Source organism: Macrobrachium nipponense, chromosome 24 (assembly GCF_015104395.2).
Source record: "Macrobrachium nipponense isolate FS-2020 chromosome 24, ASM1510439v2, whole genome shotgun sequence".
NCBI lineage: Eukaryota > Metazoa > Arthropoda > Malacostraca > Decapoda > Palaemonidae > Macrobrachium > Macrobrachium nipponense.
The window spans coordinates 55,651,245-55,676,795 of NC_061091.1; the positions used below are offsets into that span (position 1 = coordinate 55,651,245).

Below are 25,551 nucleotides of genomic sequence, written 5' to 3' on the forward strand. Positions count from 1 at the left end.
TTTCAATTATATTTATCAGAAATTATTCCCAGGTTTACGACGCATGTTCCAAGGTTACGACACTTACAACGCTGATCTGGCAGAAGAAATGACTCCAAAAATGCAAAATAATCAATATTTGAAGTTTTTTTTATTAAAAATGCAAAATAATCAATATTTAAAGTTTTTTTTATGAAAATTGCATTAAGAATGCAGTTTACATAGTTTTTAATGCACCCAAAGCAATAAAAGTAAGGTTTTCTTATGATTTTTGACGATGTTCTGGCTTATGACAATTTTCGGCTTACAACGTGTCTCAAGAACGGAACCCCCGTCGTAACCCGGGGACTGCCGGTACTATGTTCTGAACTTGACTGACCATTGAAGCGAGTGGCGAAGAGGTCTATCATAGGCCTTCCCAAAACGTGAAAAAGCCTGTCTGCCACGTACTGGTGCAGAGACCACTCCGTGTCCAGGATTTGGTTCCAACAACTCAGCTTGTCAACCAACACATTCCTCTTGCATGGAATGTACCATGAAGAGAGCTCCACCGAGTTGTCGATCGCCCACTGGTGCAACTCGACTGTTAATGATGGAGTTGACGAGACATCAGAAACCCCATTTCTTCACATAGGTGACCACTGTGGTGTTGTTTGGCATCAGCATGACGGAATGACCCTCTACCCTCTCCCAGAACTCCCGCAGACCTAGGAAAGCTGCTTTTAACTCCAAAATATTAACATGAAGCAGCTTTTCCTCTGCACTCCAAACACCCAAGGCAAGGATATCTTCCAGATTAGAACTCCAACCATCGATGGAGGCATCCAAAAACAGGAGAAAGTCTGGAGGGGGTGAACGTAGAGGGACTCCCACCGTGAGATTCTGGTCGTCCAACAACCAATGAAGGTCTTTCCTTACCTCTTCTAACAGAGGAACTTCCTGCAGAGGGGGGATTTCCCGACAGAAACCACAGAGAGAGAGAGAGAGAGAGAGAGAGAGAGAGAGAGAGAGAGAGAGAGAGAGAGAGAGAGAGAGAGAGAGAGAGGCACAACTTCCAGATAACACTAGAATCTTATCAGTGGCATTTTCAACTAAATGTACAATATTCAAATACTAATGTGATCAGTTTACATGCCCAATTTCCACTCAAGTATGCAGTACTACAGTATACTATATCAAAAACAGTATGCAATGTGCTTTAAGAACTGCATGGATTGACTGTATCCACATGCATTGTTATTCATCATAGTCAAACTCTGCGTGATATGCTTTTCTAGTTAAAAGCAAAGTTTTTATTTTTATTTTATTCTGCTTTATTAACATAATTTTGACATTATGTATTATTACATTAGAAGAGATAAACAATCCCAAGTGTTCAAAATAAAGTCCTTTATCCAAGGAATCTGAAAGACTGCTGATGCATTTAGTATATAGTACTACTATTTATCACAGCTTAGAATAATTTTTTGTTGAGACAGTCCTTTGGAATGCCCTATCAAAGTATTTTGATAGAAATCTCAGGAATGTAGAATTTCAATAATGTAGATTCCAAAATATTTATCTGTACCAAAAATGTTTTATGTCCTATTACAGGAGCTGCACCTATATCCAAAGAGATACTCAATTACTTCATGAGCATTGATATACCAATATGTGAAGGTTATGGAATGTCAGAGAGCTTAAGCATGGGTTCCATATGCTACATCAAGCCTGGACTTTACAAGGCTGGGACAGTAGGAAAGGTAAAGGTGATAATGTACTTTTGTTATTTTTAAAGCAACTTCATCTGAAAGTTTTTCAACTTTTCTTTGCTAACCTTGGGCAAACGTTTTGCTATGTAGGCAGTTAACACTAAGAAAAAGTTAATTTCTTATTTCTGTATCTGGTATGCCTCTTAGAATATTATGTATTAACATATTCTAATTCAGATGCTGAAAGTTATGAAGACATGGAATTATATGAAATTTTAGATTTTTTCAGAAAATCAGTTGCGTGTGTACTACTGTAATTAGCACAGAAACTGCTGTCTCTATCACCATCATTATTTTTACACTGATGTTCCAATTATGGTTAAAGACTACACAAACCACTATAGATATTATACTCTGAAGGTATATTAACTTTCGACAGCAAAAATACTTCTGAACATGACGTCATAACAATCAAAGAGAAGCTGCAGTGTATAGTGCACTGTTTGCTGTGGTGTTACAGTTGTATTACCTGCACTATTGATAATTATATTAGTATATTAATAATAATAAAAAACTAACTATATTCTGCTTAGTAAAGTAACTGTGCCACTGTCCACTTGATGTTGATAGCTTTCAAGTGGAAGAAGGATTTTTTATATGAATATGGTAAACTGAAATAGGTAAGAATTTAGATTCAGACCTTACTGGAATTGTTTTCATTTTCATTCTCAAAAGGCCCCTGGTCCAAATATTTACTCAACAAACAGCATTTGTGCCAGAATTTTAAATAGTAAAATAATGGATACTTTAAGATTTCAAGAAATTTTATACCATTTATAGTTCTTCCATTGATATGTGCTACAGCTACTTTCCCAGTAGTACATATGATTTCCAAATCTGAAGGGCAATCTGCCAATAGTACCAACTTTGAATGTTCTGTTAATTTTTTCAGTTCACTTCCCTTGTTATAGCAGTATAAACTATTGGCTTCAGTAACAATGAATATATTTTCTGAAGAGCGAGGAGCGTAAAACAGTAAAATCTAAGTTAGTTTTCTTTTCCAGCCAATGTCACAGATCACATTACAACTGAAATCACACCCGTGCTGCAGGCCTGGTGAAGGTGAAATTGCTTTCAAAGGAAGAAACGTTTGTATGGGCTATTTACGTATGCGAGAAAAAACTAATGAAACTGTAAGTATGAAATTGTAAATATTCATGTATGTATTTAATTTAATAGATCTTCTAAATTACAAAAAATGTAACATAAGAAAATCCACGCTGGAAAGGTATTGTCAATCCCCGCTTATTCGTGGTTCAGCATTTGCAGCTTCAGTTATTTGCAGATTTTTCTGTGGAACAAATATCCACATTATTTGTAGGAAATTCACCTATTTGCAGATTTTTTCACAGAGCAATTACAGTACAACCTCACTTTGATGGACCTGCATCCAATTTAAATACAGATTTAAAGGACAAAATCTGGCAAGGGTAGCGGGTGCTTGTTTTACATTTACTTGAGCACTACCCTCAGCATTGGTGCAAAATTGGAACTTACCATATATTTCTATGTTTAAGACAACATTTAGATAATTAGAGGTAAAACACGATGATATAGTTTCATAAATTTATCTCTTATCTGTCAAATAAGATGACCGCTAAATTACAAAACCATCTGTGTATAGGCTCGCTTTTGCAACAAAAGGAATCTTATAAGAGATTGGTTATGTAAAGACGATGTTATTAAAAATGCTGTTTTACTTACTGTATCCTTAGAAATTAAAAATAAACAAAATAAAGAAACCGATTCTATATTACGTCTTTCTTATACACATCACCTAAAAGGGAAACAGTTTTGTTTCCATCTCATTACAAACAAGTTGAAACAACTCCTCAGTCCTAACAATACAATAATGTATGATAATTGTATATAATTATTGTTCATATGATTGAATTGTTCTAACAGTTAAATACCACCAAAATGATAATGAAATTTTTATTAAAAATGAATATTATATTATCCTAAATTTTATTACTATACCGTAAGTACACTTTATGTTGTACCATAAAAATTTTTGAAAGGTTACCAAACGATAAAGGTTGTGTGAGCACAACCAAAACACTTATGTTTACATTTTGTCAGCTGGCCTCACTTAGATAAAAGTTTATTTCATTGATATGGAATTATTCCTTGAATAACTATTTATTATTAATATATGCCAATAATATATAGTAAGGTAAAAATGGGCTTATTACATTTATTGTTTATTTCATAATGTGAATATTTCCATTTATGTCAGTGGTGTTTGAACTATTAAAATAGACAGTTTTAAGCATTTTTGAGGGGTACTTTGGTGTTTTAACTATTAAAATAGATAGTTGAAAGCTTTGTAGAAGGGGTTTCAGTATTCATGGGTGGGTGTGGTATGCATCCCTCGTGAATACTGGAGGATGACTGTAGTAGTTGTTTTTCATACATCTCTTTAAAATAAAATTCAGTGTATCCACACTCTTTTGGCACGTAACAAGAAAAGTTTAGGGCTAATACTCTCCACAATTAAGATTTGCCAAATCCATCCTATGGTCAGTGTCTCTCACCACAGACCATACATCATAAAATTAAGCAAAATTATGATACAGTAGTGTATTTTGTTTAGAACTTTGGGACTGTACGTAATGTCCCTTGAGTCAAGAATTATCATCTTGATTCCATCAAGACTTTACTCCATTCTCATTCAACCATAACTTTTGATGGTATGGGTACACTAGTTTTATAAAAACAGATACCATATTATATTTGTGAGTAGAGTATTAACATATTTATACAATGGCCATTGCAATAGAATCTTGACTAAATTATTACAAATCAGTGATTCAGGTGGCCTTAACTTTGTTAAACTTGCAACACTTTTTAACAAGAAGAATTTTCCTCATTGCAGATTGATGATGAAGGCTGGCTTTATTCTGGTGATATTGGGAGCTTTGATGAAGATGGATTCCTTCATATAACAGGGCGTATCAAGGAACTCATCATCACCGCTGGGGGTGAAAATATCCCTCCAACAATAATTGAGGATCACATCAAAAGAGAGATACCATTCCTTAGTTCTGCTATGCTTATTGGAGATAAACGAAAGTAAGTTGAGTTTTAAGAAGTGGTGGAGGTTTTTCAGTAGTACAGTATGTAGTGTGTTCAGATCTTTTTGCAACATGCAAAAAATATTCTGTACTTATTAGTATAGTGAGTTTATGTACTCGTGTACCTTTTGAATTATTTAAAATTTAAACTTGAATAATAACTTGTGAACAATGAATACATCAGAAACATACCAAAGTTTTATAACAGTACCTCAACTTAGCAGATCTGTTATTTAATGGGCTTAGCCAACTTCAAAGAGAAAAAAAATGTACTTACTGGAGATCCAGTATAATTACAAAAAAATCTTACTGGATGGCAGGCTGAGCATGCTTTCCTCACTGCGCCAGTGAGGGTGGACAGTGAACGAACACATGCACAAACAACCAATGCTTTTCTCTCACTCTTTTGTACATAATTTTATTGACATTACTTAATGCAATAGTGTGCCACACTGCTTAATACAGTGATGTAGTGTTACACATTTTTCAGTATAATATGCATGCATATTTGCAGGGTATGCACATGTACAGTATGCATAGTGTTGGAATTAACTAGTACACACTTATGTGTGTTTGCTTGCCTTTTGCATGCTCTCTCTCTCTCTCTCTCTCTATTTTTAAATAAAGGATTTTAGACTGCACAAATTTAAAATTAAACATAATTTGTTTGTTATTTATATTGAGGGTTTATTTACTGTATTTTACATAGCTTGTCAGCATAGTTAGGTACAGGTACATACAGCACATATACTTTTAGAGGCAATTCATTTCACATATATGTCTCAAAAGTTAAATGGCAAGTACGTCATTAATTTCAAGTAAGTCTTTAATTTAAGTTGATTGATAACTACAAAATACATGTTTGAATAAGCTATTTATTACATTATATGAAATTCTGCTACATTATTAGCAATGTGAGTATGCACTGGGTTAACCTATCATGTAGGTTACATGCTACTGTTCGTTACTTAGCAGATGTTATTTACAAGAAGGGGCAGACTCCTGAGCTGTCCAATAAATTGAGGCACCACGAAATTATTTGTACTTTTCAAAGGTATACAAACCAGAGCCTATTATGCAGAAGTATTTCTCAGTATGAATTGGGAATAATAGTTGAAGCTTGATAGCATGATGGTTAGTTGGTTGGTGGCAGGCAGGTGAGTGGGGGGAGTTCCCCACTCACCTACCACAAGCAGACATTTTTTCCTTAGGCATCTGGGACTAGTGGGGTGGTTGATGGTGGTTGAGATTATGATAAAAGGCTCTGGTTTTTATGCACAGAAAAGACAAACTACGTAGTACTTTAAAATTTGAGAGTTATTCTTACAGCAATACAAACCACCACCTTTTATGTAGGAAACTCACTCCTTAGGCTGGAAGATAGTCTCTCATCTAACTCACAAGTTGAATCTCTACTTGGCGATGCCATGTTCAGAGTCATGATAATGAGCAGGGGACCAAAGTTTCCTGTAACTTCTTGTAGTCTAGCATAAGGATGTAAGACTGGTAGGACCATGAGCCAAAGTGAGATGTGTCTATAGTACTCTTACATGAAAAACTTGAGAACCAAGTGCTACCTGATTAGGAAGGAGAGCACAAGTTGGAATACAGTTAGTGTTCAAGTCAATCATAATTTGATGGGTTTAGATGACAAGGTTTATCACAATCCCCTCCCCATCCATTGTTAAGAGGGAGAGTGGAGTCACACCTTAGATTGTGGCTCCAGGATAGGATGCTTGATTGTGAAGTCTGCCTGCATCATGGCCCCATCCAGCATGGACTCTGACTGACTGCTGCCTCACTTTGGAATGAAGAAAAGGAGGGAGAGAGAATCCATTACCTCACCTATTTGGCCTGTAATATTAAGCCCTCTGAGTGACTTAAGCAGGATGCTTTATTGTCTAAGAGCTTTGAGACTACCAAAAGTTTGTATGTGGCAAGCCTTATGGCAAAGTGAGTTGAAGGTAGTGGCATCATCAGACACATACCCTCATTACCTTTGAAACTCACAAATTTTTCTGAAGCCTGGGAATGGCCCAACACCCATAGATTCAGCAAGCTGAAAAGAAAATGTGTTCTTAGATACAAACTTCTTGAGGCAACTGGGACTATAAACAGATGCTGACACTATGAGCCAAAAGATCCGGTTCTCTTTAGATAGTAATGTAAGGCTCATTCTGGACACAAAAATATCTCCTTTGTCTCTCCAATAACAAAGTCTCAGAGGGAAAGAACCATTAAATTAAAATCTCTTGTTAAGTGACTACTGTAATGGGGTCTGAGTTTTCACTAAAATCTCCTGAACAATGAAAGCAAGAGGGATTCTCTGTCTCATGTCTGAACAAGATACAAAAGGATATGCAACTTGCCAACATGCTTTGATAAGGTTAAGACAAGCAGAAAAACAGTCTTGAGGATGAGACGATCTTGATCTGAAGTCAACCATCAAGCTGTATGGGAGCCAATTGTAAAAGGCGGAATGATAAATCATCAGTGACTTCCAGCACAGTTTTTTCTGGCATCTTTCAGATCTTGGAAGATTCTACAGGGTAGAATGGAAATTTGGATCAAACTGACATAAAGGGGGCAGTCCTTGAAAGTCTGTAACCATCTCAAAGGATAAAAGACATGCCTTTATATGTGACAACTGGAGAAGCGGATAGTCTACCCCAGCATCTTCCTCCCACCTTCCCTTGTCCTCCCATTATTCCAGTGCTTGGTGGGTTTATCAAAATGACTGGTAAGATTTTTTATGCTTTTATGATTAAGGAAAATTCTTGGCTCCTTGTTGTGGTTCTGAGTTGGTCTGACCCTTCCTGATACCAGACACAATGCTTGAACTAAGTTTCCTTCAATGCAGAGTACATTAAGTTGTCTCAGCTAAAAGAATGCCTTTTCTCCACTGCTGCCTCAACTTATTAGTCTATCCGAGGAGACATCAAGTGTTAACTTATCTCTAGGAGCAGGTTTTACTATTCATTCACAGTGTCCTAATTTTGTCTAGCTTTCTTTTAAACTCTTCCTCAGTGTTGCTGTTTACAACTTCTGGTGGCAGTTTATTCCATGTATCACATTTCTTGTATGTAAAGAAGTTCCCACAATATGTGTTGTATCTCTTCAATTCAAGTTTCCACTCATTATTTCTTGTGTGGTTTTCATTTAACGTGAAGAGGTTACTGTCCACTTTTCTTATGCCTTTCAGTATTTTGAATGGTTCTATTAGCTAACCTCACAATCGTTGTGTTTCTAAGTCATACATATTCAGGCACTTGCACCTAAGCCCAGTATGTGCAAACCCAACTTGTTAAAGGGGACAATGAGCAGGAGGGGCAGGGAGAGTGGGAGGGGAGCCCAGGAAGGAGCTGGAAACATTGTGGTGTCAGTGGCAAAGTATATCCTCAAAAGGCGCCAACAAATGTACTTAGCCTTCCTCTAATTCCTGCCAAACTTTTTCCTACAAACTAGACCTGCCAGCACACTCACATAAACACTAACACATGGGACAAGCAGCAGCTAAACTCATGCTTATGTCCTTCACACTACAGTTATTACTTATTTAAATTACATGTATCTATGCAAAAAAAAACAAAAATGTATCATGAAGAAAATGGAAGCTTCAACTTCATAGTCAGAGAACAGCAAACCACCTTGTTATCTAGCTTTAATAACTGCTTGCAGCTTATGTTCAGGAATACTATGGCATACAAGGTTCTAGCTTGTATATTTGTATGAGCAACTACATATTTAGTATATATACGATTTTGGTCTATGCGTATTACAGTATAATTTACTTCGAGTTTTGTGTCACAAACTTGCTGAGAATAAGAAAAAAATTAAGGATATCTCAATGCTCATTTCCCCTGATCCATGAGCTTTTGACATCTCCTTAATTACTTACATGAGGTAAAGTTCATAACTTAGGGCCCACTTGACTGAGATGAATAATTTGTTTCTTAGGTTTTGTTTTGAACCTTTTTAAATTGAACTTCTTTACTCTATTGGTAATGTTTTCACGTAGTTTTCTGTGTGTGGTCTATATTTATTCCAGTAACTAATTATAAAATTGATGTAAATCCACTAACCTCTGTAGTAGTGCATATTGACCAGTGTAAATACTGAAATCATGTCACAAAACCCAATACACGTACATATTTATTTCAAGCCCAGTAATTTCTACATCTGTTACATAATAGAACATAAGGCCTATTTGCTCATTCATATTCAACTTTGTTTTCCAGGTACTTGTCTATTTTGTTAACCTTAAAGGCAGAGGTGAATTTAGAGAATGGAGAACCACTACAAGAATTAACAGAGAGTTGTCAAGCAATGCTAAAGGAAATTGGATCAAATGTTAAGACAGTATCCGAGGCTGTGGCAGAAGTTACAGACAATCCTAAAGGACCCCTATCTTCAGCAATACAACAAGGGATTGATAGGTAAAATACCAAAGAGCATTGTATTGAGATTCAATGAGATGTGATTTAAGAAATGTTTAATGACAATCATTATGCAGATCATACTGACCTGACAGTGATGTAAATGGTAAAGAATACTTCCTGCTGATTTTGATGATGGCAAAAGCTCTATTATAACCAAGGCTACATGGAAAATTCACCGGGAAATTATTAGTATATAGCAACTTTACATCAAAATTAATTTCTTATACTGCATTCACTCAGCATAAGTTCACAATAGTATTATGTAAAAGTTACCTATTTCATATCAATGTAACTTTGGTGGTAAGAAGAGTATGACACTTACCCCTTAGTAGGCAGTAATAATATAGGTACTGTACATTTAATGCAAGAAGAAAATACATCTGAATAACAATGTGTATTTTTCTTAGGTATAGTATACAAAACACAGCCTAATATAAAGGAGTATCTTTCAGCAAAAGCTCCAACCAGTTGTAAACTTGGTAACAAAGTAGTTAACAGGTGGAGAGGGAGGTGAACGGGGGAGTATCCCTTACTGTTTGTTTTTTTTTGTATGGTGTTTTTACATTGCATGGAACCAGAGGTTATTCAACAACAAGACCAACAGGTTTACGTGACTTCCAAACCATGTCGAGAGTTAACTTCTCTAACCCCTCAGTGGAATGCCCGAGAATTGAACTCGAGGCCAGCAAGGTGGCAGGCCAAGACCATGCTGATCACACCACTGAGGCACACTGACCATTGCTTTCACTCTTCCAGCAGCTGCAGGGACTGAATGGGGCAGTTGAGGAAGGAAAGAAGTAAATGGCACTGGTTTCTGTACCTAGGAAGAATGCAAATTATTTAAAAAATTTTATTTGCTCCTATTGGAATATGTATGACACATCCTCTTTTATATAGGAGACTTGCTCCTTAGGTGGGAGGTCAGTTCCTGTAAACTGACTACATAGAGTTGAAATCCGCCATGGAACTGCCATGATCTAGGTTGCCCTATATCCTCCAACCAGTCTAGCAAAATGGTTGGCCAGAAATAGGGCCCTGGACCATAATACCTCTTCTAAAGTAATAAGGGGTTACTTGAGTTAAGAATGTTTTGGAGAACCATGATGTCTTTCGTAAGAGGCTTCATGCTGGAAGGCAGTTTAGTTCTGGCTATCACAAGTATATAAGGGGTTCAGGACTAAATTGTACTATATCCCCTTTTGACCTATATGATGATGACACTAAAATTAAATAATTTATTAGACTGTCCTAGTATCCCTCATTCTCTTCAACTCTTCTTAACTCAAACACATGACAATGCGTGCTAGTCACAATTCCCTGCAAACAGTCGATTTACATCCTGTGTCTAAAAATGCATCAACCTCTTCCCAAGACTCTTCATCTAGTTTACTAACTTCTCCTACATAAACTTCTTCTTCTGGACCAGTTTCTGTTTTCTGCTTATTTTCTACTTGTCGTTTTGTTTCCGTTTTCTTCCTATTTTGAAAATCTGGGGACAATCCCTAGCCCAATGCCATTCCAATTTGCATATTGCACATAATGTTGCTTTCCCTTCTTTATTCATAGGATTTCTTCCACCCCTACCTTGGTTCCATTTTCCCCAATATCTATAGTTTTCCCCCTCTTCCAGAATTTGCATTGCCTTCTCAAAACCCTCACCATTCCTGTTCCCCTTTATTCCCTAATCCCTCAAATATTCTTTTCATTATTTGTGACACGGTTTTATATTCCAACTTTCCTTGACCACAAGCTGCTGGTACCATTTGTTTTTTATCTTCCGTGAGATTTGCTTGTTACAATACACGAAAACACGTAGCTTCTCCTTCAAGCATGTTTTTCCCCTTACACTCTGATTCTGCCTTTTCATACCTAATTACAAAATCTCTCATCTTTTCACTAGATTCTCTTCCTATCTTAAATGCTCTTGTTTTTTAGAGTTCTAGTTGAAAAAAAACGCTGCTAACTCTTGTGCTCCGTCTTGAATTGCTTCATCTGTACATGAAAGCACCCCAAGCCAGCCTGCTCCAAACTTGTCCTGCAGTGATGAACAGTCTTCTATTTTTTTGGTAAGTGCTCCCAAGGACGAATTTAAGAAACATGACAAATTTTCTAAGACAATTTGTATTTTAAATAGCTACAAACCTGAGGTCTTAACAATAAGATAATTTTCTAATGCCTAGCTGGATCCGGTTAAAAATCGGAGATGAAAAGCAAGGAATCTTGTGAGATCTGGCAACGCGTGCGTATACCAGGTGAAAACTGGTCAAAGACAGCACATGCATGCTACTGCAATTAGTCTTTTTCTTAACCGCCTGGGTGACAGTCACGGTTGCCCTCTCGCGGCCTTTTACCTGATCATTTGCTCCCGTCATCACTGCCATCCAAGGCATATCCTCTTCCTTCTGTGTCGTCTACATCCTTTCTTGCGGATCCGTCTGAGGCTTTATGTCAGGCAATTCTTAAGAGATTGGACTCTTGTTTTGGAAGATAGGTTTGCTGGCTTGTTGGCCGAGAAGGCTGTGAACAAGTGTGTTGAAGGGTAGTAGAAGAGAAAGTAATTCATGAGAGGCATAAGCCAATGAGGGTTGTTCTGGTTCAACTTGTTCAGCTGCAGAAACAGGAGAGAGCCAGGTCTGGTTGAATATCTTCCAATACTACAGGAGCAGGAGAAGGTTTCTTGAAAAATTACATAAATGCTGTCTAAGCACTGAAGAATATGAGACATATCCCGTGTTGGCGAGAAGGGTGTGCGTGTCGAGTCCTGATGAGGTAGTGGAGCAGAGTCTACAGTTACAGGTATTTCGAGTGCTGTATGCTACCTGCTGCCCTGCTGTCAGCTTGTACTCTCCCTCACCCGAAGAGTCATCGGAAATGAATTCATTAGCCAACTGTTTATTTTTGAATATGGGATTGGAATCCACTGACCTAACTGCTCCCTATAAACACTTGCAAGTCACTGGGAGCTTTTGAACCCATGGGGAGATCTGATCCCATTGGATGCATGGGCATCCACTTGGCACCTAGAGGCCACTTGGCTCTTGCTAGCCATTGGGAGCTCATCATCCTCCCAGAAGCTACAAGAGGTTCTTGATCCGTTTGGTGCTTAAGACGGATTGCAGGAACATCTTGAACTGTTGAATGCCTCTTCAAAGTCCTAAACGCATCTTGGAAGTGCCAACTGTGTCCATGATAAGCATCCAAGTCAGAACCGCATGAAAGGCAGTATGAAACTCCTTGAACACCTTTCCAGCAGTTATATTGAAGAGCCTGGGAAGTAGCAACAGATTCTGCTGAAGAAGCAACTACTTGTGGGTAAACCCCACCAACCCTCTTGAACTTACGGTTTGCTCCCTCCCAAGTGCTGGGGAGTTTAGCAGGGACCTTCGCCTAGGAGTATTGGGGGACGAGCACCCCCCCCTTCAACTAAAACTTCACAAGCACCGGAATCACTAGCACCAGCTTTGTCCACTAGGGACTTCACAGAAAAACTTATGTGAGTCACTGTTTCCACTAAGGCTTCAAACTTTTTATCCGTGTGGGCTTCCAAACTGGTAATGGCACTAAGGTCAGGGGGGTGGGAGCCAGGTAACGGAGTGGACAGAGGACTGAGAATGGAAAAAGCTGTCATAGAAGTCAAAAGACCTGGTTTAGGAGACAAAGACCTAGAAGCTCTAGCTTTCGCTCTAGTGACTACCTTTCTTAGCCTAGCTTTTTTTAACTTGTCCAAATGTGCATTTAAAATTTGCCACTTACTGTCATCCCAGTCTTTGCACTTAATACACGTCAAGTCAGGTGAATAAATTTGCCCTTAGCAATTATAACAAACTGAATGAAGGTCATATTTTTAGAGGAAGTCAATCAGTTATTTTAACCCTTGCTGCAATACCGGCTACTAGACTCACTAGCGTCAGACCCATTAAGTCAAAAGCTAATTATCTCTATAAGCTTAACTAAGCTAAAGAATAAATATAGCACAGAGGCTACAGAATAACAGAATACTCCACCCGAATCCTTTCAGAAAAATCATCTGGTGAGCTATCCTGCCTACACAACCGTAGTTGTTGAGCGGCAGACATGATCTGAGCTCATTAGCTACGTTGTACCTGTTCTTCCCTGGATGTGGGCAGGGCACCTACCTGCACCAAAAACAAAACAGCACTACCGTGAATTTTAAATCTAAAGCTGCCATTAAAGTAGAAATTACAACAGCTATTTAATTATTAGTAAGTTACTTATATAAAATCAGTAAATACACTAAGGGCGTGACACTCGCCAACTGTGCTGAAACGGCTGCCAAAAGCATGAGTGCTTCATCAATTGTAGCAACTATGATCAACTGAGAAGTAAATAAATCTCAAAAACTTGCTGCTGCTAATCACTGTTACAGTCATCAGCCGGCAGAAGTTAAGTATATCTTAGTTTTACCAGACCACTGAGCTAATTAACAGCTCTCCTAGGGCTGGCCCGTAGGATTAGATATTTTTACGTGGCTAGGAACCAATTGGTCACCTAGCAACGGGACCTACAGCTTATTGTGGGATCCGAACCACACTATATTGAGAAATAAATTTCTATCACCAGAAATAAATTCCTCTGATTCCGCGTTGACCGAGCCGGGAATCGAACCTCGGACCACCAGATTGGCAGCCGAGAGCGAAAACCACTTGTCCAGCGAGGAACTTATCAGCCGGCAGAAACAACTGAGCTTGGTGCTGAGTTGGTTCCTCTCTACTCCAAAAGTGGGCAGGGTTTGTCGCCTAGCCAAAACAAAAGTAGTGCTACTGCGAATCTCAAAATTCTAGCTGCCAACAGAAGTGAAAGTAGTACAGTGGAACCCCATTATTCGCGTTCTCGAGATTTGCAGACTCGTGTATTCACGGATTTATCTTTGGACCATATCCACCCATTATTCGCAGGAATTTCGCATATTGGTGGTATTAAATGCACTTTTTCTGATAAAATGATTAAAAAACCAGGTAAAGCATGCTTACTGGGTTTTTCTCAAGTTTGAACTAACAAAATAGGCAGTTCTTAGCATTTTTATAGGGGTTCTAAGTATTTGCGGATTCTAACTATTCACAGGGGTTTGGGGGTCTGGTATGCATTCCCCACAAATACGGGGGGTCCACTGTAGTTATGTACATGGTAAGTTACTTATATAAAAAAACAAGTTTTCAACTGGGCAGTTAGGAGCGCGACAACACGTCTTTCTCAGATGATGATCAAAAGAAAAGTACAAGGCAATGGTTAGTGATTGAGGGATACTAACCCACTCACTACAAACTCCACCTGTTAACCACCTGGTTAACTACTTTGTTCCAAAGTTTTCGACTGGTTCCAGCTCGTGCTGAAATGATATTGTTAAACTACAATAAAGTTTTGTACATACTTACCTGGCAGATATATACGATTAATGGCCCACCCAGCCTCCCCTCAGGAGACAGGTGGAAGAGAAAAATCTGACAAGCAAGGGGGATTGGTTCGTACACCCGCCACCCAGCGGCGGTAAGGTAGACCACCTGACCTACCTGTCGCGTGTGCCGCGAGATTTGAAATTCTGTCGGGAACGTCGGAGACTATAGCTAAGTATATATCTGCCAGGTAAGTATGTACAAAACTTTATTGTAGTTTAACAATATCATTTTTGTACATGAACTTTCCTGTCAGATATATATTTAGCTGATTGGCACCCTTGGTGGAGGGTAAGAGACAGCTAAATAATACAGGTAAGAAGGGAAACAACTAATGTTGTAGGATATAAAAACCTTGGTTCTCACCTTTTCAGGCTGAAGACTTCATAGATACTGTCTCTGAGTCTGCATTGCCTGGAGAGCTACAGCTAGGACGTGACCTGTTGCTGAAAGACTCTCGGATCTACCACTGGGATATGTGATCCCCTTCTGTGGTAGAATCCAAGTTGGATCTTATTAAAGGGAACTTGTCCTCTTACATAACAGATCCTTACCACTACCTCTGCAAGGAGCCAAAACCCACCAGACCACCTAACCAAAATACAAATGGTTAATACTACGACAAAAAGAGGGTTGCCTGCAACCTCTTTCAGACAACCAAAAACACAAATACAAAATATAGGGTAACATATCCTCTTAAGGTAATACTTTACAATTCTCATAGGGCAAAGAGTTCTTTCAGGCTCTTCCCCTACCAGAAAAGATAACCCACGAACTTCAAAGCTCCTGGGCCAAGGACGTGATGGGTTTTCATTCTTAGCAAGAAACCCTGGAAGAAACGAACACACCATCGATTCTTCCTTAAACCCGACATTGCCCTCAATAGCTTGGAGCTCACTCACCCTCTTAGCTGTTGCAAGGGCCATAAGGAAGAGAGCCTTCTTCGTCAGGTCCTTGAAAGAGGCTGAACCAGGAGGTTCGAATCTAGACGATCCAAGGAATTGTAGCGCTACGTCTAGATTCCAGTTCGGTACAATATGAGAACGTTTAAAGGTTTCAAATGATCTAATAAGATCATGCAGGTCCTTATCCTCGGAGATATTTAAGCCTCTATGCCGAAATACCGCCGCCAACATACTGCGATATCCCTTAATAGTTGACACAACAAGATGACACTCTTCTTTGAGAAAAATGATATTGTTAAACTACAATAAAGTTTTGTACATACTTACCTGGCAGATATATACTTAGCTATAGTCTCCGACGTTCCCGACAGAATTTCAAATCTCGCGGCACACGCGACAGGTAGGTCAGGTGGTCTACCTTACCCGCCGCTGGGTGGCGGATGTACGAACCACTCCCGTAAGCTTGTCAGATTTTTCTCTTCCACCTGTCTCCTGAGGGGAGGCTGGGTGGGCCATTAATTCGTATATATCGCCAGGTAAGTATGTACAAAACTTTATTGTAGTTTAACAATATCATTTTTGTACATGAACTTCCCTGACAGATATATACTTAGCTGATTGGCACCCTTGGTGGAGGGTAAGAGACAGCTCAATAATACAGGTAAGACGGGAAACAACTAATGTTGTAGGATATAAAAACCTTGGTTCTCACCTTTTCAGGATGAAGACTTCATAGATACTATCTCTGAGTCTGCATTGCCTGGAGAGCTACAGCTAGGACGTGACCTGATGCTGAAAGACTCTCGGATCTACCACTGGGATATGTGATCCCCTATTGTGGTAGAATCCAAGTCGGATGCTGTTAGAGGGACCTTGTCCGCTTACCTAACAGATCCTTACCACTACCTCTGCAAGGAGCCAAAACCCACCAGACCACCTAACCAAAATACAAAGGGTTAATATTACGATAAAAAGAGGTGCCTCCTGCAACCTCTTTCAGGGACAACCAAAAAAACAACAATATAAAATATAGGGTAACTTATAAAAAATTTACACAGGATAAGTTTCAGCTCCCTGCCCCAGCACCGAATCCGCCGATACGAAAGGACCCAAGGCGAAGCATTTATCATATGTGATTTTTACATCACGTAGGTAGTGGTTTGCGAAAACCGATTGGCATCTCCAAAAAGTCGCCTCCATCAAGTTCCGCACAGACATTTTTTCTGAATGCAAGCGAAGTTGCGATGGCTCTCGCCTCGTGATCTTTCACTTTCAGTAGTCTAAAATGTTCTTCCTTACAGGCAACATGTGCCTCTGTAATAAGGCTTCTCAGAAAAAAGGAAAGAGCATTCTTCGACATGGGCCGAGTGGGGTCCTTTACGGAGCACCAAAGCACATCTTGATTAGCCTTAAGTTGTTCCTTCCTCTTAAGGAAATACTTCATAATTCTCATAGGGCAAAGAGTTCTTTCAGGCTCTTCCCCTACTAGAAAAGATAAACTACGAACTTCAAAGCTCCTGGGCCAAGGGCGTGATGGGTTTTCATTCTTTGCAAGGAAACTTGGAAGAAACGAACACACCATAGAATCTTCCTTAAACCCTACATTGCCCTCAATAGCTTGGAGCTCACTCACTCTCTTAGCTGTAGCTAGGGCCAAAAGGAAGATAGCCTTCTTCGTCAGATCCTTGAAAGAGGCTAAGCCAGGAGGTTCGAATCTAGACGATCCAAGGAATTGCAGAACTACGTCTAGATTCCAGTTCGGTACTACATGAGGACGCTTAATGGTTTCAAATGATCTAATAAGATCATGCAGGTCCTTATCATCGGATATATTTAAGCCTCTATGCCGAAATACTGCCGCCAACATACTGCGGTATCCCTTAATAGTTGACACAACCAGATGACATTCTTCTTTGAGGAAAATAAGGAAATCCGCAATTTGGGTCACAGAGGTACTGGAAGAGGAAATGTTCTTCCTCTTGCACCAACGTCTGAAGACATCCCACTTTGACTGGTATACACGCAAGGTGGAAGGTCTCCTCGCTCTTGCGATTGCTTTAGCAGCCTGTTGCTGAAAAGCCTTTCGCTCTGACCAAACTTTGGACAGTCTGAAACCAGTCAGACTGAGAGCGAGGAGATTTTTGTGGTACCTGTCGAAGTGGGGTTGTCTGAGTAGATCGCTCCTTAGCGGGAGCGATCTTGGAAGGTCCACCAACCATTCCAGTACCTCTGTGAACCATTCTTGGGCCGGCCAAAAGGGAGCGATTAAGGTCATTCTCGTTGAATCGGACTCTACGAACTTCTTGATGGTTAGCCCCAGGATCTTGAAGGGGGGAAACGCGTAGACATCGAGTCCGTTCCAGTCTAGAAGAAGAGCATCTATTGCTAATGCCTCTGGATCCGATATCGGAGAGCAGTAAGGATCCAGCCTCTTGTTCTTTGACGTGGCAAAGAGGTCTATGTGTGGCCTGCCCCATAACTTCCACAGGCTCTGGGCATACATCCAGATTGAAGGGTCCCACTCTGTGGGAAGGACCTGATCTTTCCTGCTGAGGAGATCTGCTCTTACATTCCTTTCTCCCTGCACGAACCTGGTGAGAAGCTTGATTCCTCTTTTCTTCTGCCCACAGAAGAAGGTCTCTTGCTGTCTCGTACAGGGAGAAGGAATGCGTCCCCCCCTGTTTTCCTGATATATGCCAGAGCTGTAGTGTTGTCCGCGTTGACCTGCACTACGATCTTCTGACTTTGGGCTCGAAAGCCTTCAGAGCCAACCACACAGCCATCAACTCCTTTCTGTTGATGTGCCAGGCTACCTGGTCCCCCACCCAGGTACCTGACACTTCGCTGGTTCCCAGAGTTGCACCCCACCCCGTGTCCGACGCCTCGGAGAACAACACCAGGTTGGGGGTCTGCGATTGAAGAGACAGTCCCTTCGCAAAGAGGTTGGGATCTGTCCACCATAAGAGATGTTTCTTGATGTCCTGGGATAACGACAGGGAGAACGTCAAATCCTGAGAACGACGACTCCAATTCCGATGAAGAAAGAATTGGAGCGGTCTCAGGTGCAACCTTCCTAGGGAAACGAATTGCTCCAGCGAGGAGAGCGTCCCCAGCAGACTCATCCACTCCCTCACTGTGCATACTTCTTTCCCTAAGAAGGTTGTTACTCTCTCGAATCCTCGGGCTATCCTTTCCTGCGAGGGAAAAGCCCGAAAACTCAGAGAGTTCATCTGTATCCCGAGATACACACTCTCTTGCTCGGGAATCAGTGACGACTTCTTGAAATTGACGAGAAGTCCCAAAGCCTTCGTCAATTCTAAAGTTACTTGTAAGTCCTTCAAACAACGATCTTCTGAATTGGCCCTTATTAGCCAATCGTCGAGGTACATGGATATCCTCACCCCTTTCAAAATGAAGAGCCATTGCGCCACATTCCTCAAAATCCCCGTGAAACACTTGAGGGCCGTCGAGAGGCCGAAACACAGAGCCCTGAACTGAAAAATTTTCCCCCCCATCATGAATCTGAGAAACTTCCTCGAGGAAGGATGGATCGGTACGTGGAAGTAAGCGTCCTGTAAATCCAAGGAAACCATCCAGTCCCCTGGACGAAGTGCTGCCAGCACTGATGAAGGCGTTTCCATTGTGAACTTCTTCTTTTCTACGAAGAAGTTCAGGGCGCTTACATCCAACACCGGTCTCCATCCCCCTGAGGACTTCGGAACTAGGAAAAGGCGGTTGTAGAAGCCCGATGAATGATGGTCTGTCACTAGTTCGATAGCCCCCTTCTCCAGCATCTGATCTACTGCTAGATGGAGAGCTTGATTCATGATGGGGTCCTCTGTACCTGGCCGTCAGTTCCCTTGGGATGGTCGTCAAGGGAGGTCTTTCGACGAAAGGGATGAGGTAACCTCTCCTCAAAATAGAAAGGGTCCAAGGATCCGCCCCTTTTTGGGCCCAGACTTCTGCAAACTCTAAGAGTCTGGCGCCCACCGTTGTTTGAAGGACTTGCAAGTTATTTGGGGGCTTTAACAGACTTGGCGAAAGTCTTACCCCTTCTTGCAGGTCTACGACCTCTAAACGTAGAGGCTCTTGATGAAGACGCCCCTCGAAAGGGTTCTCGAACACTTGCTTTTTCCTTCTTAGCCTTGGTAGGGAAGGAAGGGCGAGGTGGTTCTTGCCGACTGTGCCAAAAGGTCCTGGGTGGCTTTGGCCGACAGTGATCTTGAAATGTCCTGCACTTGATGTTTAGGAACAACTGAGCAGACAGAGGAGCAAACAGCAAAGAAGACCTCTGGGCATGGGAGACAGACTTCGTTAAGAAGGAACAATAAACCGACCTCTTCTTCACGATCCCGGCCCCATACAGGGAGGCGATTTCACTCGCTCCGTCTCTTACCGACTTGTCCATACAAGACAAAAACACACACATAAGATCTTCTGGCGAAATTGACTCTGGCACTTCAATTTTCTTGGCTAGGACTCCCAACGACCAATCCAGGAAGTTAAATACTTCTAGCACTCTAAACATGCCTTTGAGCATGTGATCCAATTCATTCATTGCCCAAGTCGTCTTAGCAGAGTTAAGGGCAGTTCTCCTTGTCGAATCTACCAGCGCCGAAAAATCCGAATCAGCCGAAGACGGTAGACCCAATCCTAAGGACTCTCCTGTTTCATACCAGAAACCAGCGCGTCCTGATAACTTCGAAGGAGGAAAAGCGAACATCGTTTTCCCCGCTTCTTCTTTGGAAAGCCATCCAGGAAGCAAACTCCTCAGTGCCTTCTTCATAGAAAGAGTTGGCTTCATCCTCACACAAGAAGAACTCTTCGCTGTCTTCGCCGTTGAAAAAAGTGAGTGAGGAGAAGGAGGAGCCGTAGGAGAAAGGGAATCCCCAAAAACTTGCAAAAGTAGCTCTGTAAGCTTCTTGTAAGAAGACACAGCAGAAGAAGTGTTCGGTTCCTCATCCGAACCTTCTAGGACGTCTTGTCGAGGCGAGCGCGGAAGATCCTTAGGTGACGAAGGGATCCTAGTAGGAGTTGAGCGAGAGGTTGGAGAACGCCCTCTCTTAGAAGAGTTCACATCCACTGGAGAATGAAGAGAAGATCTGGGATGTCTACGATGAGACTCCCTCTTTGGAGGTAGACGGAATCTCAGCCGAAGGAGAGGTAGGGCTCCTACTCCGAGAATCCTCGGAAATATCCACAGGGCGCTTACGAGGAGGCGAGCGCCTACTATACTCTTTGCGCCTATCCCGAGGCGAGCGGCTGCCAGGAGAAGAGCGCCTATCGAGAGCAGAGCGCTTGCGCGGCTCTCCATACCTGTCCAGTTGCGTACGATCAACGGAAGTTCGACTGGAAGGCGAAATGCGCCTACTAGGAGAAGGCTGCTTGTGAGACTCTTGACGTCTAACAAGAGGGTAACATTCAGGAGAAGGGCGCTTCAAAGCTAATGAGCGCCTACTTGGAGAAGGGCGCTTCCGAGATTCCTGTTGTCTACCAAGAGACAAACGGTCAGGAGAAGTGCGCCTAGAAGCGGGAGAGCGGCCTACACGGAGAAGGGCGCTTGAAAGACTCTTGTTGTCTGCCCCGAGGAGAATAATCAGGAGTATGACGCCTTAAAAGAGACGAGCGCCTACTAGGAGATCGATGTGCAGTAGGCTCTTGGCGCCTACCTTGCGGGGAGCGGCTAACATCAGGCCGTCTATCATGCACCCGACTCCTACCAGACTCTTGATGCCTGTCAGGAGAGAAGTCAACGATCCGACACTCGAGGAGAGTGACATCTGGACGAAGAACGCCTACTTGCATAAGGGCGCCTTCTAGAATCTTGAGGCTGCTGAGGAGAAGTCTCACGCGAGGGAGTTGAAGAAATAGCGTGATGAGCAGGTGCAGTGCGCTTACCGGAAGCGGGAATCCAATCTGGAGAAAAAACTTCTTTCTCCATAGAGCGTCCTACCGATGTTTGGCGCCTTGAAGTCGAAAGAGAGCCAGGCGAGCGAGGGCGCTCACGCGAGCCCCTACCTTCATACGAAACCTCCCCATATGAAGGAGAACGCCTAAAAACGAGGAGAACGATCCTCTGAAGAGCGGAGCCATAGATCTCTTGATCGGAAGAGAAACTTCCTTCTTCCTACGAGATCTAACTGCTAGAGAGTCTGCTAGCGCCGTGATCTGAGCTTGAAGTCCCGCGAGTACTCTCGTAGGCGAATCTTGCTGTTCTTCCTCGAAGCAGGCGCCGAGCGCGGAGCGCGAGAAGAAGAACGATCACAGGATTTCTTGGGTTTTCTTCGCCTCCACCGACGATTCTTCCGGGAAAACCTCCGGACTAGAAGCCAAAGGACTGCAGGGAGCTTCCAAGCCCTCTTCAACGGGCGCGACGCATCCGGGGAGTTCCAACCTCTCTTCGGAGAGGGAGACGACGAAGAGGAGAAGCATTGGCGTAGTAGATCCTTCTTGTAGCGATCCGAGGCAGCCTGGGAGCGTACTTCAGGATCTGCCGAGGGGACGCCTGACCGGTGGGGGTTCTCCCTAGCCCTCTTGCGGCTTTCGACTTTCCTACTCCACTGGAACTGGGAGTCTGGAAGAGGTCTAGGCCTAGAGGCACTAAGGAGCCGGTCAGACGCACCCTCCACAACACTGGGGACACTGCACTGATCACTAACACTCTCCTTACCTTCCAACTGACGAATCTTTCTGATCCATAGAACGAATCGTGGCTCTCAGAGCTGCCGCCTCCGAAGGCGAATCTTCGGCTTCGGTGCGGGGAGCAGGGGCTGCAACTTGGGAAGAAGGTTCTAATTCTACGTTATTAGTAGGATCCACATCCAACTCACTCATTCTAGATCTACTAGAACTTCTACAGGAAGCCTTACGCACTCTATCACGTTCCAACTTCCTAACATAAGAAGAGAGAGCTTTATATTCTTCTTCATTCAAATCCCTTACATTCACTACAAGGGTTAGCAAAAGAAACATTCATTCCCCCTGCATTTTCATGCAAACCGTGTGGGGGTCTACGAAGCTTTCGGCAACCTCACCTTACATCCTTCATTCACGCAAACCCTAAACAAAACCAAAAGTTTTAACTACCGAATCTAGATCAGACATCGTTAAAGAAAATCAAACTCAAAATCAAACCGGTCCACAATCAGCGTATGCCAAGCCAAACAAAGCGAATACGTCACCAAAAGAAGTCCAAATTAACTCCAGGCAAGCGAGAATCGAAAAACTATCGAGAGGAACCGACAACAGTTGTTATCGTTCCCGCGACAGAGAAAAATCTGACAAGCTTACGGGAGTGGTTCGTACATCCGCCACCCAGCGGCGGGTAAGGTAGACCACCTGACCTACCTGTCGCGTGTGCCGCGAGATGTGAAATTCTGTCGGGAACGTCGGAGACTATAGCTAAGTATATATCCTGTCAGGGAAGTTCATGTACAAAAATTAGGAAATCCGCAATCTGGGTCACAGAGGTACTGGAAGAGGAAACGTTCTTCCTCTTGCACCATCTTCTGAAGACATCCCACTTTGACTGGTATACACGTAAGGTGGAAGGTCTCCTTGCTCTTGCGATTGCTTTAGCAGCTGTTTTTGAAAAGCCTTTCGCTCTGACCAGACTTTGGACAGTCTGAAGCCAGTCAGACTGAGAGCGAGGAGATTTTTGTGATAACTGTCGAAGTGGGGCTGTCTGAGTAGATCGCTCCTTAGCGGGAGCGATCTTGGAAGGTCCACTAACCATTCCAGTACCTCTGTGAACCATTCTTGGGCCGGCCAAAAGGGAGCGATTAAGATCATTCTCATTAAATCGAACTCTACGAATTTTTTGATAGTTAGCCCCAGAATCTTGAAGGGGGGAAACGCGTAGACGTCGAGTCCGCTCCAGTCTAGTAGAAGAGCATCTATTGCTAATGCCTCTGGATCTGAGATCGGAGAGCAGTAAGGATCCAGTCTCTTGTTTTTCGACGTGGCAAAGAGGTCTATGTGTGGCCTGCCCCACAACTTCCACAGGCTCTGGCATACATCCAGATGAAGGGTCCACTCTGTGGGAAGGACCTGATCTTTCCTGCTGAGGAGATCTGCTCTTACATTCCTTTCTCCCTGCACGAACCTGGTGAGAAGCTTGATTCCCCTTTCTTCTGTCCACAGAAGAAGATCTCTTGCTGTCTCGTACAGGGAGAATGAATGCGTCCCCCCCCCCTGTTTTCTGATATATGCCAGAGCTGTAGTGTTGTCCGCGTTGACCTGCACTACCGATCTTCTGACTTTGGGCTCGAAAGCTCTCAGAGCCAACCACACAGCCATCAACTCCTTTCTGTTGATGTGCCAGGCTACCTGGTCCCCCACCCAGGTACCTGACACCTCGCTGGTTCCCAGAGTCGCCCCCCAACCCGTGTCCAACGCGTCGGAGAACAACACCAGGTTGGGGCTATGGGATTGAAGAGAGTTCCTTCGCAAAGAGGTTGGGGTCTGTCCACCATGTGAGATGTTTCTTGACTTCCTGGGATAACGACAGGGAGAACGTCAAATCCTGAGAACGACGACTCCAATTCCGATGAAGAAAGAATTGGAGCGGTCTCAGAGGTGCAACCGTCCTAGGGAAACGAACTGCTCCAGCGAGGAAAGCGTCCCCAGCAGACTCATCCACTCCCTCGCTGTGCATACTTCTTTCCCTAAGAAGGTTGTTACTCTCTCGAATCCTCGGGCTATCCTTTCCTGAGAGGGAAAAGCCCGAAAACTCAGAGTTCATCCGTATCCCGAGATACACATACTCTTGTTTGGGAATTAGTGACGACTTCTTGAAATTGACGAGAAGTCCCAACGCCTTCGTCAATTCTAGTGTTACTTGCAAGTCCTTCAAACAACGATCTTTTGACTTGGCCCTTATCAGCCAATCGTCGAGGTACATGGATATCCTCACCCCCTTCAAATGAAGCCATTGCGCTACGTTTCTCAAGATCCCCGTGAACAATTGAGGGGCCGTCGAGAGGCCGAAACAGAGCCCTGAACTGAAAAATTTTCCCCCCCATCATGAATCTGAGAAACTTCCTCGAGGAAGGATGAATCGGTACATGGAAGTAAGCGTCCTGCAAATCCAAGGAAACCATCCAGTCCCCTGGACGAAGTGCTGCCAGCACTGACGAAGGTGTTTCCATCGTGAACTTCTTCTTTTCTATGAAGAAGTTCAGGGTGCTTACATTTTCCAACACCGGGGGGTCATCCCATCCCCCTGATGGACTTCCAGACTAGGAAAAGGCGGTTGTAGAAGCCTGATGAACGATGGTCTGTCACTAGTTCGATAGCCTCCTTCTCCAGCATCTGTACTACTGCTAGATGGAGAGCTTGATTCATGATGGGGTCTCTGTACCTGGCCGTCAACTCCCTTGGGGTGGTCTTCAAGGGAGGTTTTGCGATGAAAGGGATGAGGTAACCTCTCCTCAAAATTGAAAGGGTCCAAGGATCCGCCCCTTTCTGGGCCCAGACTTCCGCAAATCCTAAGAGTCTGGCGCCCACCGTTGTCTGAAGGACTTATAAGTTATTTGGGGGCTTTGACTGACTTGGCAAAAGTCTTACCTCTTCTGGAAGGTCTACGACCTCTAAACGTAGGGGTTCTGGAGGAAGAAGCCCCTCGAAAGGGTTCTCGAGTACTTGTCTTCTCCTTCTTAGCCTTGGTAGGGAAGGAAGGGCGAGGTTTTTCTTGACCGGACTGGGCCGGCCAAAGGTCCTCCTGGGTGGCTTTAAGCCGAAAGCGATCTCGAGATGTCCTGAACAAGATGTTTAGGGAATAACTGAGCGGACAAAGGAGCAAACAGCAAAGAAGACCTCTGTGCGTGGGAGACTGACTTCGTTAAGAAGGAACAATATACGGACCTCTTCTTTACGATCCCGGCCCCATACAGGGAGGCGATTTCACTCGCTCCATCTCTTACAGGCTTGTCCATGCAAGACAAAACGCACATAAGATCCTCCGGAGAAAAAGACTCTGGCACTTCTAT

At 42.7% G+C, this 25,551-nt stretch overlaps 1 protein-coding gene and 1 long non-coding RNA gene across 4 annotated transcripts in view; one reads left to right on the top strand and one right to left on the bottom strand.

The window, feature by feature from the left end:
- The window catches only part of LOC135205648 (uncharacterized), a 301,866-nt gene that overhangs the window by 162,837 nt on the left and 113,478 nt on the right, over window positions 1-25,551 (bottom strand). The gene's annotated exons all lie outside the window — the stretch shown is intronic.
- Window positions 1-25,551, top strand: part of LOC135205646 (long-chain-fatty-acid--CoA ligase ACSBG2-like) — a 97,732-nt gene that overhangs the window by 67,549 nt on the left and 4,632 nt on the right. For all 3 annotated transcript variants that reach the window (XM_064236469.1, XM_064236468.1, XM_064236467.1), the window contains exons 10-13: window positions 1,573-1,721; window positions 2,735-2,863; window positions 4,609-4,805; window positions 9,046-9,243. In XM_064236469.1, the coding sequence (XP_064092539.1) occupies window positions 1,573-1,721; window positions 2,735-2,863; window positions 4,609-4,805; window positions 9,046-9,243 (673 nt within the window). The remainder of the gene's footprint in view (window positions 1-1,572; window positions 1,722-2,734; window positions 2,864-4,608; window positions 4,806-9,045; window positions 9,244-25,551) is intronic.